This window comes from Malaya genurostris, chromosome 2, assembly GCF_030247185.1.
Source record: "Malaya genurostris strain Urasoe2022 chromosome 2, Malgen_1.1, whole genome shotgun sequence".
Taxonomy (NCBI): domain Eukaryota; kingdom Metazoa; phylum Arthropoda; class Insecta; order Diptera; family Culicidae; genus Malaya; species Malaya genurostris.
Window position 1 is genome coordinate 216,227,006 of NC_080571.1, and position 18,894 is coordinate 216,245,899.

At 37.4% G+C, this 18,894-nt stretch overlaps 1 protein-coding gene across 2 annotated transcripts; it reads right to left on the reverse strand.

Moving 5' to 3' along the window:
• Positions 1-263: 263 nt before the first annotated feature.
• LOC131427534 (uncharacterized protein KIAA0513) lies at positions 264-18,802 on the reverse strand. 2 transcript variants are annotated; one of them, XM_058590805.1, is made up of 9 exons: positions 17,964-18,802; positions 8,778-8,898; positions 8,563-8,673; positions 8,252-8,494; positions 7,943-8,196; positions 1,767-1,956; positions 1,393-1,705; positions 1,234-1,328; positions 264-1,178 (listed from the first exon to the last, which is right to left on the reverse strand). In XM_058590805.1, exons 1-9 carry the CDS (start codon positions 18,201-18,203, stop codon positions 1,108-1,110), a joined length of 1,638 nt encoding a protein of 545 aa, XP_058446788.1. In that variant the 5' UTR covers positions 18,204-18,802; the 3' UTR covers positions 264-1,107. The 2 variants fall into 2 exon arrangements, with proteins under 2 accessions (XP_058446788.1, XP_058446787.1); XM_058590804.1 differs by having other exon boundaries at positions 8,563-8,676.
• Positions 18,803-18,894: the final 92 nt, after the last annotated feature.

The window sequence follows — 18,894 nt, forward strand, 5'->3', positions numbered from 1 at the left end:
TTTTATTTTTATGCGGAAAAAAACACTAGCAAAATCGAAGGTAGCTAGAATTCGATCGAATAATCAATACGTCGTTATTCAGCATGAGAATTAATGAATCCAAATATCATATTTCTCAACTTCTATAATACTGTGAATCGAATAAAATTGCTGATTAACACTCTAAAACTCTACATCCAACTTTTCCGTAAATGCAATTGGACGCTGATTGTGAATTGAAAAAAAACACATTTGCTAAAAACACAAAGAAATGATAGGCCAGATTGTTAATTATTTGGTCAAGTTCCAATTTTTATTTCTCTGAATTATCTCAGAATCTCAATCTGGATGATAACAAATGGTAAAAATGTAATAATTTTCTTCTGGTGATGTTTCCGTTACAGTTTAAACTAGTATCACCCATCATGATCCACTTATCTACTAACGCGTCTTACCGCTGTCCTCATACTTTCATCTTGCCGCAGTCCATTAGGGCCTGTTCTACGTATCAAAACTCTAGCTAATGTTCAAAAAGCGGTAAAACATTTTGGGACATCTGATCCTAGCAGTACCTGCTGGTTCGGATTTGTTTAAAGCTAACCTTACGAACCATACAAATGCTTTATTGTCACTTCATACCAATCTCATTTAGTTTATCATTTCAAAACCACCGATTAACCCACTCTAAGAATGATTCGATATTGCATCAGATTTGTATGATCTTACGTTCTAATATCTAAATTGGAATGTGTAGAAAATACTTATCGTTTTACACTTCATCATTTCCTCTAAATCTATCGACAATTGTGGCCATAACTGTTACTAAGAAACCCGATTCTATCTTTGTTAGTTTTGCTTTTCTGTTACATAAAACAACTCAGTGTTATTATCAAGAGACATTTCTTTGCTAATGATCACAAAAATATATCACAAATATCTGTTAACCCTTTCCCTCTTACATGTTAATGCATGATTCTGGAACTATTCAGAGCATAAACCTACGCTACAATTTGTTGCAATCTAGAGAAACATAAAACTGTAATCCTGTGAACGACCAGTACTTGAAGTAGTAGTTTAGATTTCACATAAGGTATCGCGCAAAAATGTTTGTTAGTTACTGGTCATAAGTTAGTTCTCACGCCATGGATCGGTCTCACGATACATTCGATCAACGTTATCCTTAAGAAGCTTTTGTTGCTCTGAAATTTGATAACAGTACAGATAGCTGATTGAAAACTAAAATATTACACATACCAGCATTCAAATTTGCAATCACACTCTGCTTGTGAAGAAATTCGTAGCACAAATCTCGGCCAAGACCAAATGCGTGCATGTTGCACGTGAAGCTCCTGAAACAAAATAAGAACATTTCATCGAATTCAAGCTACTTATAAAATACACTATTCGGCTTACCCCAACTGTCCAAAGCTTAAATTCTGATGGTACTGTTTATCTTCTTGCAGTTCGAAAGGGTCAGTTCGATCGCAGGCACTAGTCGAAGAGGATCGTTCGTTTTCTGGAACTGCAAGTACATGTCCATTGTTCGCATCATCTGATTTTCCTTGCTGATTTGTCGACTTTGTCGGTAGCACGGGTCGGTGCTTCCGTTCGGTTTGTAGAGCATCGAAAAATGCGGCATTCCAAAAACGAAGCGAATGCCAAATTGGTTGATCTCTCAAATAAGTGTACAGATATTCTCGGTACGGTTCACAGCCAGGAACGTCAACTAAAATCGATAAACAAATCAGTCTACAGATAGCTTCTCGCTAAACGGTTCTTGATCTTACTGTCATGATAGAAAGTAAAGCACATATTCATAAGGGTCTTAGCCGGAGAGAAATCCTCGCTTTCGGCACACTCGAACAAAACTATAGCAAAATACTGGACAAGTGAATAAAACGTCGATTCGTCCACTCGCTTGGATTTTGCACGTTGTGCGTTGACTAAGCGGGAAAACCACAAACGACCAGTCTCCATCTGCAAAGTAAAATATATGTTAATGTTAATGATCGATGCCATTTTATTTCACCATAATCGGAATATAAACTCAACAGTTGAAGGAAAGACCCAATATCGCCAGGCCAGACTTATTCCGAGACATTAGTAATCATCAATTTTGTAAAAAAACAAAGCGTAGTACCCAACAATGTTACATACATTGCACGGTGATAATGGCTAACTACTGACACTTCAACTTGAAAACCCAAAGTTTTGAACCCGTCATGCAATTGATAGAATTAATCCCGGTATGGCCTCTAACCAATAATTCGTATCACAGTATCAACTATTCCATCAGCATGCAACATCGCCTACAAGGGCTTCTTCTAATTCCTTTAAAGTCGTCTATCACCAGTAGCTATAGCTAAGAAGGCCGTATCAAGTGAGATTCACTGGCTACGGTGCCACTAAGGATTACATATTCGCGATAAGACAGGTACTTCGTGGATACATCGTACCAACGCATCACCGAGTATCCGGGATGCTCTCGAATCCCTTCGAATTTCGGGAAGGCAAGGTGATGGACTCTATTGCTTTGAAATGTGTGAATCGAAGAGCGCGGATCAATACGAGTGGTACGATCTTCCGAAAGTCCGTACAGGCTTCGCTGACGACGTTTTCATTTTGACACGTAACTTTGAGAAGATGATGGAAACATACATCAGAATTAAAGCTAGACGTATAGGATTAACTATAAATGTGTCGAAAACGAAATACATGAGAGGAAGAGGCTCTAGTGAAGAAACTCCATATTGATAGGTGTCAATATCGAGGTGGTTGACGAGTTCGTGTATTTGGGCTAGCTAATGACCGCCGATAATGATACCAGCTGAGAAATTCAGAGGCATATTTTAGCAGGAAATCGTGCGTACTTTGGACTCACAAAAATTCTTCAGTCGAGTAATATGTATGCCACCGCACGAAATTTATCATCTGTAAAACGCACATTAGACCGGTTGTTCCCTATGGCCACAAGACTTGGACTATGTTGGCAGAGTACCAACACGCACTTAGTGTTTTCGAAAGGATAGTGCTGCTGACCATCTATGGCGGAGTGCAGATGGAAGACGAAACGTGGAGACGGTGTATAAACCATAAATTGCAACAGTTGCTAGGAGAACCACGGACAGCTAAAATCGGACGGCTGCGATAGGCTGAGAATGTCATTAGGATGCGGACGATAGTTCAGTGAAAATTGTTCTTGAATCTGGGACAAGAAGAAAAGGAACGCTGCGAACATGGAGAATTGATGAAGTGGAGGGCGATCTACAAAGTCTCCGTGCCTAAAATGGCTGGCGAAGAGCGGCCATGGACCGAGATACATGGAGACGTTTGCTGTATACAGCAAAAAACACCTCAGGACTAGGTTGATAGGTAAGATAAGGTAAGTACGCATCAACTACTTATTGTCTTCAAAACAACACACGACACAATCGATCGATAACAGCTATCGCAGATTATGCGCGCCTCTTGATCTATTGAGTAACTTGTTCAATATTTCTTTGAAAGGCGTGATTCGAAGAGGGATCTCCCGAAAGTTTCTTCCGCTATTCAACTTCAATGGTGACGTTGATATTGTGACACGTAACTATGAGATTATAATGGATACACATACTGACTATAAATGCTTTGGAAACAAAATACGTACATTAGAAGAAGAAGATCTAGAAAAATAATACAACGCCTTCTATCACGGATATTGATAAATAGCAACGATCAGGCCCGTACCCAGGATTTCGTTTCGAGAGGCGCCCTTAGATAAAAAAATTATGTTAGTGAGGATTACTAATGTACCTAATCCTCAGTGTGCCTTTCGCCGGCGTTTTCAGCGGACACTTTAAACTTTTCCACTGGAACTGCCATTATGAAGTATTGAAATAAAATTTGTGACTGTTCCCAAGAGAAGGTTTTTGTATTACATTTCTTTACGTTTACTGTCAAATATTTATGTAGCACATCCAGTGTCGGAAAAAAATCTAAATTTAGAAAATCGCGACTAAACTTTTTCACAAATGATATTTAGACACAAAAATCATCGATCAGAAAACTAATTGCAGAGAAGTTCAGTACTGATTTTTTAACAAAGCAAAACATTAATAAAAACAATCACAACGCATTTTATGCAGCTGATTAAAAAAACACTAGCCATGCCATTGCATTTAGCTTAAATAACGTACGTAGAAATAACAAAAGCGCAGACTACCGCTATCCCATTTCAAACGCGCCATCCAAACACTGCTTCTACTGTGTGTTCGGTAGTTGCTGACAATGCTGCGCTCCTCCAGAGATGTCCATCTCCTCTGTGTGACGAAGAGCAAGAAAAATTTCTCCCCTCGCACTGACAACTTCAACGAGAGCTCTTCTCTTTCACATATATACACCACTGTTGTATAAAGTGTGCACGCATCATGAGTGCGTTTGTTTATTTCCTTTTACCTCCTTCACTGAATCGCACGAAAGTGCTAGAGCATTAGCTAATAAATTCTCTGAGGTGGATGCAGATACTTTCACAGAGGTGTACACGCCGGTGAGCACTCTTGTGTATGGTTTGCGTAGAAGAAGCGTGGGCACACAAAATCAGCAAAATTAAACAATTTATCGTTAAATTTTCGGTTTTCATTGCAAATTTTTCATAGCAAGGCCAGATCCACTCTCTATTAATTGAAGTTCACAGAAGTGTTCGCTCACCATCACACGCCAGTGAACACTTGGGTGTATTTAGGCGAGAGCGCGTGAGAGCGATTCGTGCGAAAAGAATGTTATTCCCTCGCACCAGCTTCTTTCAACACAAGCACGCACTCAAAGTCTGTCTGTCTGGACACTGATAAGAAGTGCGCTTTCCTCTTTGTGTGAAGGCAGAGCAAATGTATCCGCAGTGTATAATTGAAACCTACGCCCTGGTGTATCACTCTAGTGAAATGCCATCCTGTTACTTTTATGAATCCAATTCATGCTAAATAGCGTTTTATTGGGTTTAATCTAAATAGTACACGCAGTGTAATCAGCCAGCTGGAATTAAATAGCCTTTCGCTTTAATCACTATTTGAAATGTGGCAAAAATATGTTTGTTCATATTAACCACCCTACGCCCATCAAAAATATAGCAGTTGTGGTTCAGTTAAGAATTCATTCAGTAGAGATTTGTTTATTGATGAAAATATAATAATTACATCTTGCACGAGTCCCTTCGATGTCAAACTGAAGCGTAGTTAAAATTTAGCATCGAAGTATCACCGAAGACTCTTCTCCCTTTCGATGATCTGTCTAGCGATATTTGTTTTGGTGAAAATTCGTCATCAAGTTTCGCTGACACAAAAAATCACTTGTGAACTTCGAGATTCAGAATGTTGTGTATGCTTGTTTCATGAATGAAAATATCGGAAGTGATTTTTTCAGTTACTGAGTTTTTTTATAAAATCTTTTGATAATTTACATTCCTAGAATACCGACATTGTGAACGTTCCGTCCAATTGAGACGCCCTTCGAAGCACTCGTGCCGCTTCGAAACACTCGTGCTAACTTCAGTCTATTGTCTAATAATGGATTCAGCCAAACATGTGCTCCAAGTGCGCTTGCGTTCATATTTCTAACCCTAAATAAGTATGTGCGGGATCCAGCGGCAGGATATCTTTCTCATCTGCAGAATCTTACTTAACTAAGACATACTGGCACACTTCCTCTTTTCGATCGTTATTATTATTATTATTATTATTATTATTATTATTATTATTATTATTATTATTATTATGATAATTATTGTTATTATTATTATTATTATTATTATATTATTATTATTATTATTGTCATTTATTTTACCCCGATTTCATCCTCCATTTTATGTGGTTTTGACTCTGACAGCTCACAAAAAGTAGCGCATGTACCGCTTGTAATTTACAAACGAGAAACGCTTGTAACGATTCATAACGTCATATTTCACAAAAAAGGAATGCATGTAACGCTTCGTAACACCTATAACTTACTAAGAAGAAACGCGTGTAACGCTTTGTACCGTCTTTAACTTATAAAAAATAAAGCTTTGTAACGCGTCTAACTTACTAAAATGTAACGCATCTAACGCCTCGTAACGTCTATAATCTGCAAAAACATTCATAATTTCCTCAAAACAACTCACGTTTCGTTAAATTGAACATTTTTCCATATTGGGGAGGGGTATAGCGGGATGGGCCAGTCGATGCCTTCTACGCAACCCGCCTGGGTTCGATTCTCAACCCCGCACATAGGGTCAAAAAGTTTTTCTAGCCCGAAGAAGCGAATGACCTCTATAATCGGAACAAAAAAAGTGTCATAGTACCTCTACTCGGACGTTGACTCAGATACGCCTCACAGAACTTCGTAACGTATATAGCTTCAAAAACTAAACTAATATTTTATGTATTATTATTATTATTGTACTTTATATTACCCCGGTTTCATCCTCCATTTTATGTGGTTTTGACTCTGTTCTGCTTTGTAGGGTCTGCCGCTGGGTGCTTTATCGGCAGTGGAGTTTTGACCATCACGTAACTCTCAAAACCTCTATCTCACGGTGTAGTCTACAGGATCAACAGCCCTATAATATTTCTTAAACATTTTTTTCGTATCTGTTTCTGATTTCAGAAGGGTAGGCATGTAACTGATAGGACTAACAAGTTTGGTTTAGTTGGCCTCACTGGTGACTGCCGAACGGCAGAGAAATACAGAGCCGTATTGTAATAGAGAATTATGCGCACCTTGGATTCAGAAAAATTCTTCGAAGGAGAAAAATACCCCACTGCACTAAATTATCCAACTACTAAACGCTCATTTGACCAGTTGTTCTCGATGACCACGGGACCTGAGGTGGCATTATGCAACAGTTTTCCAAACCTAATGAACCTAGTTGAGTATCATTTGTTTAGATTTTCTAGATTTTAATTTCATATCATTTTTTCTTAAACATATAAAGAAAGCCACACACACTATCCTCAAAACTGACAAAGGGTCCGAAATTTTACTGACTTAGAAGAAAATAACTCTTTACAGCAAGATTCTGAGCCAGGCTAATCTTTTTTTTTGTCTTGTGGAGAGCATAATTCCACTTATATATTTCACAAGAGAAAACTTTTCAGTATATATACATCGAATATTAATCGATAACTTAATAACAATTAAGAGAAACACTTACAGCAAATTCAGCAACTGGAAGTTTTATATGTGCGATCTATAATAGAACTAAAACTGAAACAAACGTATCTCCAGCCAGTCGTTCTAGTTTTCTCCATTCGAACAGTTCTACTGTCGAATTAAAAACTGGAATACGTTGCCGTTCTATTTTTTCTATATTTGAAACACGAGTAAAACACTGCTGGGGCTGTCAGCTTCTTTTGTTATAATTTCCGGATTGAAATTTTAAAACTGACATAAATTATGCATCTAGAACTAGAACACTCCTGAACATGCCATAAACTGAAACTAAAAGACAACAAGATTTTTCATAAGCTGCACGATTGTTGTAATTACTTCAATTTAACCTTATGATGTAAAATTTTTGAAAAACAGTTTAGTGATAAGTTGCATAATCTATTTTAAAATGATTGAAAAATCCTTCTTAACATATCCAATATAAATAATAATTCTGCAACAATTGTACAACATCTTAAAGTCTCCAAAAATTTCAATTGCTACTTGCGAATCAAACACAACTATTGTAATCTTAGTTATAAATCCATTTTGCTATGACGTCTGTTCCGAGACAGGCTTAACAGAATACCGATAACTGTCGTACAGTGAAATAAGCAAAACTAACAAACAAAAGGTAGTGGTGACTCCGCGACCAAGGTCAATCGTTAATGACTCCGACCGGTGTGGTTAGTAGTAGTACGAAATTTTCTTAATTCGACCATAAGAAAATTAAAAAGATTTTTTCCATGAACGAAGAGTCAAAAACCTATGCGTAATTCCTGGGTGAAATTCGTCATTTACTTACCCGCGCATACTGCCCGAAATCCGACTTCAACTCCAAGGTGATTGAGCCACTCTCGCGGAAGAGTATCTTTACAAAACGCTTCATGAAATCCAGTATCGCTTCCTCCGATTGGCTGTCCAAACTGATCGATGACGCCCAGGATGGTACCGAGTTTTCCGATTCCGAACGAATCCACATTTTCAGCTCAGAAGATTCTAGTGTGGCACTAAGCACGCAGGACTCATTGTCACTAGTTGAGGCACTGCTGGGAATACCTAAAAGGAATGGTGAAAATATTCGTATTGACTCCGAACACACACACATACTAACCAATTTTATTTTCTCTAACGTGGTCTTTGCCGGACGGAACGGCTTCCACTACTGGCACGGATTGTGAGGCCACTTCAACTGCAAGGTCACTTTCTCCATCAGAAGTCGGTTGAGGCGATTTCGATTCAATGGAACAGGAATTATTGCTATAGTTACTATGGCTAAACTCAGTGCTAATACTGTTTGCTGGCTGTCGATCAACGACTGGAAACGGCTGAACACTACTTACTCCATTAGAAAAGGCTGCGAAAGAAAGCAGGAAGTTTAAATTTCATTCCGCTTGGAATTGCATTGTTTAGAAATTCGCTTACGATGACTAAATGCAGGATTTCTGTATCGCCCCGAAAGCACCTCCTCATGCGCCCTTCGCTCTTTGGCCCGGCGAAGCTCGAAGTCGACCTCATGACTCACAGCATGATCATCTGCTGAAAAACAGACAAAGTGACATGATGATGAAATTTATCCTCCATGAAGCACCGGCATCGGTAATGACAAAAAAAAAGTTCGATATTCAATTCATACACACCTGGGTGCTTCCAGTGCGATGCCTCGTACTTTTGCCGCAGCATTGTGTCTACCTTTGCCTGATTTCGGTTCTCTGTCGTCTCGGTGTCCTCAGAGGACGACAGACTAAGTGCCGCGTCAATCTATAATATTCGCAAATTGATGGATGTTATAATAAATGGCATTTATGTTATCTACTAATTTGTAAAATTTTCAAGTGACAATCAAACTGAAAATCAGTTTGATTTTAGAAAAACACGTACAGTGCTGACATTTAACAGACTAATTTTAGCAACTATATTCGCTAAACTATATGATCAATGTGAATTGAATATGTTATCCTCATACGAGCGCACGCCGCAGCCAACATATTGGCCGGAAGCTACCACAAGATTTTCCATCTACCGCATATTTACGCGTACCTAATCTACATGAGCGAGCCGAATACATAAATGCATATGGTATGTATTGCGGAATATTGTTTCTGAAAGAACAGTATGAGAGTATGAGTCCTATTTAACGTGACATGAATTCGGAATTTCGAATCTAGTGGATCAGGTAGAGGTTAGATTTTCCATTTAAAAGATAGTTAAGCGGCAGCATTGTCTGTGAACGGCTTTTGTTATTGACTTTATAAATTTATTTCAATAGCATCGTGTAAGCCAAATTTAATTTATTTTCACTGCATAGCATTAATTTTGAATACAATAGCATAGACAAGAAGAAGAGAAGCTAAAGTCATCATTAAAGAAAGCTATTTGAGCTTTTACTGTGACAACCTGACTGACTGTAAAACGGAGTGACACGGCCACGCTTAATTGTCTCAAACTAGCTATGCCTAGTTGTCTCAGCTTCCGAAATGTTAAGCTGCTTCTTATTCTTTATTGATGCAACGACAATGACAATTTAAGATCTGCAGATGTGTCTCATATGAAAATGCTCAGATCAGAGAAGTGAAACTATAAAAATAAATCATGCATGAAATGCGAATGAATCTTAATGCGCTTGCAGTTGAACTGAACAGCATTTTTCTCGAAGGGGCAAGGTCAAATCAATTTTTTTTTTCAATCCACTGAGTGGAGAAACGATTTCTTCCTCGATTTCATCATTATGAGAAATTGATGCAAGTTTATTTTTTGATTATAGAAATTTACCCTTAAAGTCATTCGCCTCTTCGGGCCAGAAAAAACTATCTGACCTTATGTGCGGTGTTGGGAATCGAACTCAGGGTGGCTGAGTGAAAGACATCGACTTACTCATCACGCTATACCCGTCCTCTATAGATACAAGATAAATTTTAAAATTGGCGGTCACCCGGGTAGGCGGTTCAATGCATTGGGCACTGGGTTGACATTATGCATCCCGAAACGAGTTTCTCGAAACGATTATTTTTTGAGGCGATTCAACTAAACTGTGACATTACACATCGCTTTCGAGAAGGTGTCAAATAAAAATAAACGAACACATACGTATTACAATTGCAAGAAACTTAAACTTTTTGAATTATTTTTTAGATATATTTGATTGACTTAATTCGCATTTTCATAGAAGGTTTCAAGTATAACCAACTTTACGTCGTTGGTATAGGTAGTTAAAAATATAGACTTCTTCGCATTTCATTGTGATATTGACACTATGGAACCATATAGATAATATTGAAGAATCCAATCCGCAAGACGGTTTCAATCAGCATGTTTATCACATGATGGTGATGCTTTTGACATGTCCCATATAACATTAACGTTCGAGTGACAAATTAGTGAGATCTATACTATGAAATCTTTGGAGAAGTTTTTCAATTTATTTGATTTAACAAAAGCAACACCACTCTGCACTTTCGGAAGAATGCAGAACTATTCGCAATATGTATGAACAGAAGTTAATTCGGTACCCCATAAAGCAAGTCAAACAGTCTGTCAAAACCGAAGTACCGAAATCGCACTAACAAAAATAAATGCAGTAGACATTTTGACATATTTAGACTTTAATCTGGTAAAAATGCTTCTATCTGAGCTTCAACAGTAGCTGGCAAGTTTGGATGCAGCCCTGGAACGAATTATGTGCTTTACCAAACTAGTTGACAGTGGTAAAGCTTTATATAATTAGAAGAAAATGAAGTCATTGCTCGATGAAGACCGGTTATGCGGAAAATATATCAAACAATAGACATACTTTCTGGTTTAGCCTTCAATTTGTCAGTCTAATTGTGACAGGGAGTTGAGAACACCGCAAAGACAAAGCCCAAAAATGTTCCGTTTACGACTGCATTGTTTTTACGCTCCTGCAACCATTGAGTCATCGGCAAGAAAATACACCTTGACTTGCGAGCTCCTGTTTTAGTGGCCTTTTACGACATAGAACAGGAAACCAATGGATCGATCCTCGGTTGAAACAAGGGGGCAAGGGGTCCTAGACCCTCCCAATTCAGAAACGGGAACTAAAAAAATTCGATGAATAGTATGGCTGATGATCCTACATATTACACCGTGAGATAGTGGTTTTAAGAGTTTAGTGATTTTCGAAACTCCACTACAACTAACAGTGTCAAAACTACTTAAAATGTAGTTTAAAACCAGGACAAAACAAATCTCAATAATAATAATACACAAAATTATACTAGATGACCGGAAAGATTCTGCAAATGATAAAGATATCCTGCCTCTGTATCTGTATCTCTGCTTATTGAGAACTAAAAAGACGAACGCAAGCGCACTTCGAATGCATGTTTGGCTGGATCTATTATCATACACCAGGAAAAACATTATTACCCGACCATGGACTGAAGTCGCCACGAGTGCTTCCAAGCGGCACGACCACTTTTAGACCATATGTTACTATATGTATGTTTTCCGTTCGCCTTGAATCGGAGTAAGGGAGCTATCTCGGACCACCACTGAAAATCTATCGCACCATCATCAAGTCTTGTGGATTGTTGTGCTCTATAAACGTACATCAAAATGTATTCCATTAACCTGATCTCGGGAACAGTCACCAATTTTATTTCAATACTCAATAATGAAAGAAACTTTCAGTTGAAAAAGTTCTGTCTGTTAAAACGTGAGCATCATTCTAGATTACGAGCACTAGCAGTGTTCTTGAAGGACTTCAAAGACTACTTCTCCAACTCTACCAGAAGTTATTGAAGAAACGTATATTACTGTTTGATATTTTGAGCACTCGAAACTTTGTATTTCTGGAACCAGAAACCGGATTCGCATTAAATTGAAATTTCGTTTGAATCTTCATCTCAAATAAATCTATGTAAGATCTGTTTTGATAGATTTGGCGCTACTTTCGGAACCGAAAACCGGTAGCGCCAAATTTGTATAAGACCCAACTAACAAGACCTTGAAGTTGGAACAGTTTTGAACCAAGTGGAAAAGATTTTTTTCGATGCAATAATCGTTACTTCTAATGACGATTTAAAATTTTCAACACTCATGACGGACCTGCAAGTTAGATATCGAATAAATTAAATGCCATACAGGATAATAACACCTATCATTTGAATATAAGTTCGTGAAATAGGGCAATAAATATCTGGAAAATCGGCGTGAGTGCCATTTCGATGTTTTTGATAGCTTTTTCTGGTGCCTTCGAAACTGGTGAAGTCAACTGGCCCCTCCCGAAACGAAATACTGGGTACGAGCCTGCAGAGAAGCGGTGGAAGTCATTGTTAACAAAACTGATCATATGACAATGTGGTCGTTTAAAAGTGTCACATTTTATGGTGAAATCGTGAAAGCTCGAAAGCAATCCAATAAAAAATCGGTTCGGAACAGGACGAGAGGTATAATAATGCTATCAAATATAAATCATCAGCCAATATTCTATCTAAATCCTATGTCAGACTATATTTAGTATCGGTAACTAGAACCATCACGGATACCGGTCTACTTATTACGACTAACTGACGAATGATTTCGCAATGATTTCGAACTTACATATTCTGATAGCAATAACGACAATAACGATGGTCATTTTCATTCTACCACTTCATCGATAGTAGGTCACTTGTTTCAAGATATGTTATGTACCGAAATAATTTGAAATGCGAGAAAATGGATACAATCATCCTAGAACAATACAACAAATTTTATTGATTTTGAAACCAATCGCTCCTTGTTTTAATTGCATTTACTTCACGGTCCAACAGACACAGCATTCACATTATCTCATTTTGGATTAATTTGATAGCGGGTACATATTATTTCGCAGTCAAGCGGAAATCGCCACTCAATATCGCATATCGAACCGCATCAATTGAAATAGATACACAGCAAGTTTTTATCATTTATTCATTTTCTATCACTTATTTACAAGGTTTAATATAGTACCGAAGCTAAAGGAAATAATAATCGCGCGTTTTTCAATTTCATTTCAGTCGATATATTATACATTAAAACATTGAAACAGTCAGTATCTCCTAATCATTTAATTATAATGAAATAGTCGATTTTCGTATACTTAGACTAGGATGGTGAATAAAAGCTACATCGTATCGGAAAATTAAGCTTATAATACAGAATATTCCAAAGCACACCTAGAAACTCAATCGAATCGAGTTCGGATGCTTTACAAATCGGCCAAGTCTGACAGACGACCGGATTCATCTTAGATACGAGAGTGAGAGTCACATGTCCTTCGTTGGCACACAACAAATCATGACAAAAAATCCCATGCACCGGAAGTGTCTCATGGACACTTGTGTACAAAGCGATCAATAGGTACAGTTACATGTATCACGCGTCTTCGCTTATAATAATCATTCATTTTTCAGAACGCTCTGTAAGTCACCTGTCAACATACACTTTAAAAAAAATATTACCAATACAGAAAAAATTTTAATTCCAGGCGGCTTTTAGTTTACTGTCCTCATTAACTCTCAACGAGCTCTGCATCCTTCGGTATTGCTCTTCAACGTAAATAGATGACAGATAACTTATTGGCCGTTACCTCCAAAACCGCAAGATTTCTCTCACAATGCAGAATTTTGTAAAATGTCGAAAGGTAAGGTAACGACACAAGCCTCACAGTCTATTGTTTATTGCAGGGGTAGAAATAGGCAAATTTTTTGATTCACAGTAAATAAAAATAGTTTGTATTGTCTTTTCATATCACATATTTATTGTAGATATTATAATGAGTTTTGAAACGAATGATTTTTGATAAGATAAATTTTGGTTTTACTTAGAATTTGAAATCGTCTTCATTTCAACAGTTCCCACAATTTAAAACATAATCGCAATTTTAGTTTTGTTCACGGTGTTCGGTGTTCTGATTCACAATCGGAAATCTTGATTCACATTTTCGTGCGTAAAATGAGCTTATTTCCACTGTGGTTTTTTGTTTATTGTGGAGCAGGAAAAAGCTCAATGGAGCTAGTTTAGTTAAAACTTTCTCTCCAACATAAAACCTCCTCTTCTTTTGCATCAACAGATTACAAAGATCCAAATGATACATAATACATAAAAACTTAAAAATAATACTCTAAGTATTAGTTATTATACAATGATAAGAGAAAACTAATACTAAATATATAATTCTAGTTACTAGAACCTATCGAGACAGATAACTGAGAAACATCTTTTTTTTAACATTTCGAGAATGTTGAAGGTCAAATACATTGGAGCAATCATTAAATATGCGGCACATACTAGTCAAAGGTTCGTTATAACCGTAGTTATTTCTAGACGAAGGTAAGGAGTGTATCAAAAATAAGCTATCCACAAACTTTTCTTTCAAATTATGCTAAAAAACGATATTTTCTATAATCTAAAAATTAAAATTCCTTTATTGTACGAGGTTAAACTTGAGCATAATGAAAACCGGATGAAATTTAAGTTATTCCTTCACGAATTTTCGAGCTTCTGATCGAACGCTCTTCATCAAGTTCCGGATAAGTGTTGCATCGCATTTTTTGGACGCTTAAGCCCAATTTTGTTGAGTTCCTGCATGTTCCCAGCTTCCTTACCAGTCTTCTTGAAGACCCTCTTCACGATTGCCCAGTAATGTTCGATGGGTCGAAGCTGAGGGCTATTTAGTGGATTGAAATTTTTCTCAACGAAATTTATACCCTTTTCCGCAAGCCAATTAAGAGTGGTGCCGACGCTAAATCCAGCCAAAACAGTGAAGGTGTCCTATGCTTCTTATATAAAGGCAGCAATCTCTTCTGGAGACACTCAGATCTATAGATTTCTGCATTTATAGTTCCGGTAATATAAAAAATGGTTGACTTCAAACCACAGGAACATATTGCTTGCCATACCAGTACTTTTCGACCAAATTTCTCCACTTGAATCGATCTATCCGCATCACTCACATTCTCCCCAACGACGACAGTAAAGTATCGTGGACCTGGAAGGGTTGTTGAGTTCTCCTTAACATAAGTCTTATCGTCCATCAATACGCATGCATCCGGACACTGCAAAAGACGCGAATACAATTTCCGGGCCCTTGTTGCTGCTCGCTTCTTCTGTTCTACAATTTGTTTCGAGATTTTCTGCTTCTTGTAGTTCCTCCGGTCATTTTGCCTCTTGATACGCTGGATCACTCCGACATTCGTTCCTCCTTTTTTGGCCAAATCGCGTATTGACATTGATTAGTTCTACATGATTAGAGATACCACTTTCTGGTCCAGTTTCGGGTTGAAAGAACCGGGTTTTCTGCCTCTTCCTGGTAGCTCATCCAAAGAATAGTGTTCCCCAAACTTATTAATGATGGTTTTAACACTGGCATGATGAATTCCAAACCGTTTCGCCAATTTTCGCATAATAATACCCTTCTCACTTAGCCATGTGTCCAGAACCTTAATTTTCACTTCCTTTTCAATACGCGACATTTTGAAAACGCAGAATTTCAACCGCACAAACAAGTAAACAAACGAAAGCTGACAGCCAAACGCACAACATGCTGTGATCTGCGTATAAAAAACCACATACAGAAATGTATGTGGATAACTTATTTCGATACACTCCTAATGTAATAATTGTAGAAAATTAGAACAGTCTATACGAGCTAGTAGTAAATCAGATTCAAAAATGACCTTACAGACGTCACGTCGACCAGATAGCAAATCTAGGTCAATCAGACCTGTGCTGTCAATTACAATTGTCAATTGAAAGTCAATTTGGAATCTAATAAAACTCCTAGATCCATGACTGACGATCTTCGATCTAAAACTGTATTTGAGATATAATAATCGAAGTTCACAATCAAGCGTTTGCGACTGAAGGAGATAACGGAGCACTTTGAAGGGATTAGTATCATCTTGTTGACTTCACACCAGTTTGAAAGATTGACCAATTTCATTTGCAAAAATTTGCTGTCGTCAGTGTTTTCAATAATGTTGACTTCACGCCAGTTTGAAAGATTGATCAATTTCATTTGCAAAAATTTGCTGTCGTCAATGTTTTCAATAATGTTGAACAGCTTAAAATGATCCGCAAAAGATAACCTCATGCATTCTATCGAGAAATTTAAATCATTTAGATAAATTAGGAAGAGGAACGGTCGTAGATGACTACCCTGAGGAACACCAGAGCTGATGGTGAAAGGTGAAATCGTGCAGTCTCCAATCATCACTATCATTTCACGGCCGGTCAAGTACGAGTGTAACCAGTCAAGGATAGAGCCAGCAAATCCGAATCTTTCAAATTTGGAAATCAAAATTTGGTGGTTAATCTTGTCGAAAGCGGCAGATAAGTCGGTGTAGATGGAATTAACATGCCGACGAGCTTGAGTCTAAGTGACATTTCATGACACATAGACACTTGTGTTTCGAAAAGGGAAAACTTTTTTAGAGATTTTCTTCAAACAAATATAATCCTACAAAAAAGAGTTGCATGAGAATTTTTCTCAAAATTTGTCTAACTTTCGAGTGAAACTATTGAAATAATACTCAAATGTTTTGCATGATGAAAAGCATCATTCGAACAGCATTTTGTAATTTTTTCGTGGAAAAATATTGAGAAATAAGTCGCTGAAGAGGTATTCTTTAGGACGCTTCTTAAAAATCATGATTTGCGGTGTCCACTGTATCTCAGCGCAGACTAATCAGAAGTGATCAAATCAAAGCGTAGTTATAGTAGAAGTTTTCCTAGACCCCAACGTTTCTGTTTCATATATTTTTTATTTTTTTTTTTTATTTTTGGTGGTTGTTCAAAGTGAAAACTACGTTTTTTCACGAAACAATGCGCCATTTTCGTAGCTGTGAAACTTCCCCAAAGTAACAAACAACGAAAAGGAAAACTTTGGGGTCTGGTTTATTATATGTAGAAAGTGTGTGCGAAATTTGAATAAAATTGGTGCAGTAGTTTTTGAATAATGATGGACACGGACTTTTAAAACCTATTTTCGAGAAAAACGCGTTTGAAGTTTTTGGTCTATAAAATCAATAGAAACAATTTATTACTCAAGGGAGCCCGTAGGGTCTAACATTTTCAAAAAGTCATATTTTTCTTTTATAACTATTATTTGAAATATTTCAGGAATGTTTTGTCAAGTTTTTAAGTCAATCGAAGCAGAAGTCTTGGGCCTGTGTGCCGAGCTATTACTTCTTCGAAGTATGAAATAAGCAAATAAAGGCCCATAACTTGTTGAGTTTTGTTCAATACCTGCAAAAAGTTTCAGTAAGGGACAGCAAAAATGTTGTAGCAAGAAGGTTTTTTTTCTCTAAATATGCCCCTGCAATGCACGCATGTTTGGTAGAGAGAATAATTACCTAGCTTGGGGCATTATTCTTTCAAAATTTATAATTGTTTTTTCTTATAAAGCAAAGGAAATTACAGTACTAAATTTGCCCGCTTCAAAAGACAGTTACCGATAATTTAGGGAAAAATGAGATATGCAAAGTGGCTTTTTGTAGTAAACTCTACACATCCAGAAAGTTATTATAACAGTATAATATTATTGGTTGCAAAAAAATCAATGTTTCAATAAATTTCTACTCGGTAATTCGTAATTCAATTTCCACCAGTTCATTGACATTTATTTAATCAATTTCAAAGAAATTTAGCATGGCTTAGTGTGATTAAGTGAAAACTGTTTTCTAACTATTTCTCATAAATGTTCTTTTTTAATTACACTAAACTGTTTCCAAAACATCACAACAAGTTTCACACTGCTAGATTTCCATGGTACGCTTTACATTAACAGTAAACATACACAATACATTTTCATTCGACAGCGCAGTTCCCGCAATACCTACCTTATTCGAGATGCCATTGATAATTTCCGTGCTATTGCCAAGCACGGACAGAAACTTGGACTTGATGGCGCTTGGTGTTTTACCCATAAATGATTTCAGTTTGTTAGCCCTGACATCCGATGGAGTCGCCCCGTTAAACGAACCGGACGTTTCTCCACTGGTCAGATCATTCGGTTGACTAGCATGATCTGTGGGAGCCGTTTTGGGGCTCATGGTGGAAGCGAATGCTGCAATATCCATACTGGTGCTGCTATTCCTACGTTGCTGATTGATTGTAAATACTTTCCGTTTAGCTTCCGGCTGCTCCAGGATTGAAGGTGTGCGGATGCCACTTGGATTTAATAATAGAATCGACTATCTCTTCTTCGATATTGCTTTGTGGGTTTTCCAATTATGCCGAGGTATCAATTTTCAAGTGCAGAAAGGAACAATACTATAGAATACATTCCACTCGAGCTTTCCTGTTTCACTTTATCTTCTTCCGTGCCGTTTCTTGCTTTGCCACCACAAGAAAAACTAAATTTATGTAATCCACTCAAGGCATAGCATTGAGTTTTTCATGTTGCCTTCTTCACACCTCAGCACATTTTTCGCAATCCTTGCACTTGTCACGTTGAGTTTTGTAGTAATATTGACTTTTCCCCGCGGATAATGGTTCAAATAGGACCTTTTTACCAGTAAGGGAATACCTACTTTAGGAACATTGTAATTTCACGACCATTAAAACGAAATTGATAAATCAAGCTAAAACATCAAAAATTTTCTCTTCTCGTTGCCTACACTAAACCACAATAAAATTATCCATCTAACCTACAATAGAGCTACAGGAAAACTGATTCACTGCGACGATTTTCCTCGCTTTGCAACCGATTCAGGGCTGTGCATGACCAAATATGAAAAATTAAGAGTTGGCATTTGCAATTGTAATCAA

Bases quoted from the DNA above. Each gene is read 5' to 3' on its own strand.
- LOC131427534 (XM_058590804.1), bottom strand. From the start codon at position 18,203: ATGGATATTGCAGCATTCGCTTCCACCATGAGCCCCAAAACGGCTCCC. The intron at 8,495-8,562 runs GTAAGCGAATTT...TTTCTTTCGCAG, and splicing joins AAATCCTGCATTTAGTCATC to CCTTTTCTAATGGAGTAAGT. The intron at 1,179-1,233 runs GTATGTGTAATA...ATCAAATTTCAG, and splicing joins GATTGCAAATTTGAATGCTG to AGCAACAAAAGCTTCTTAAG.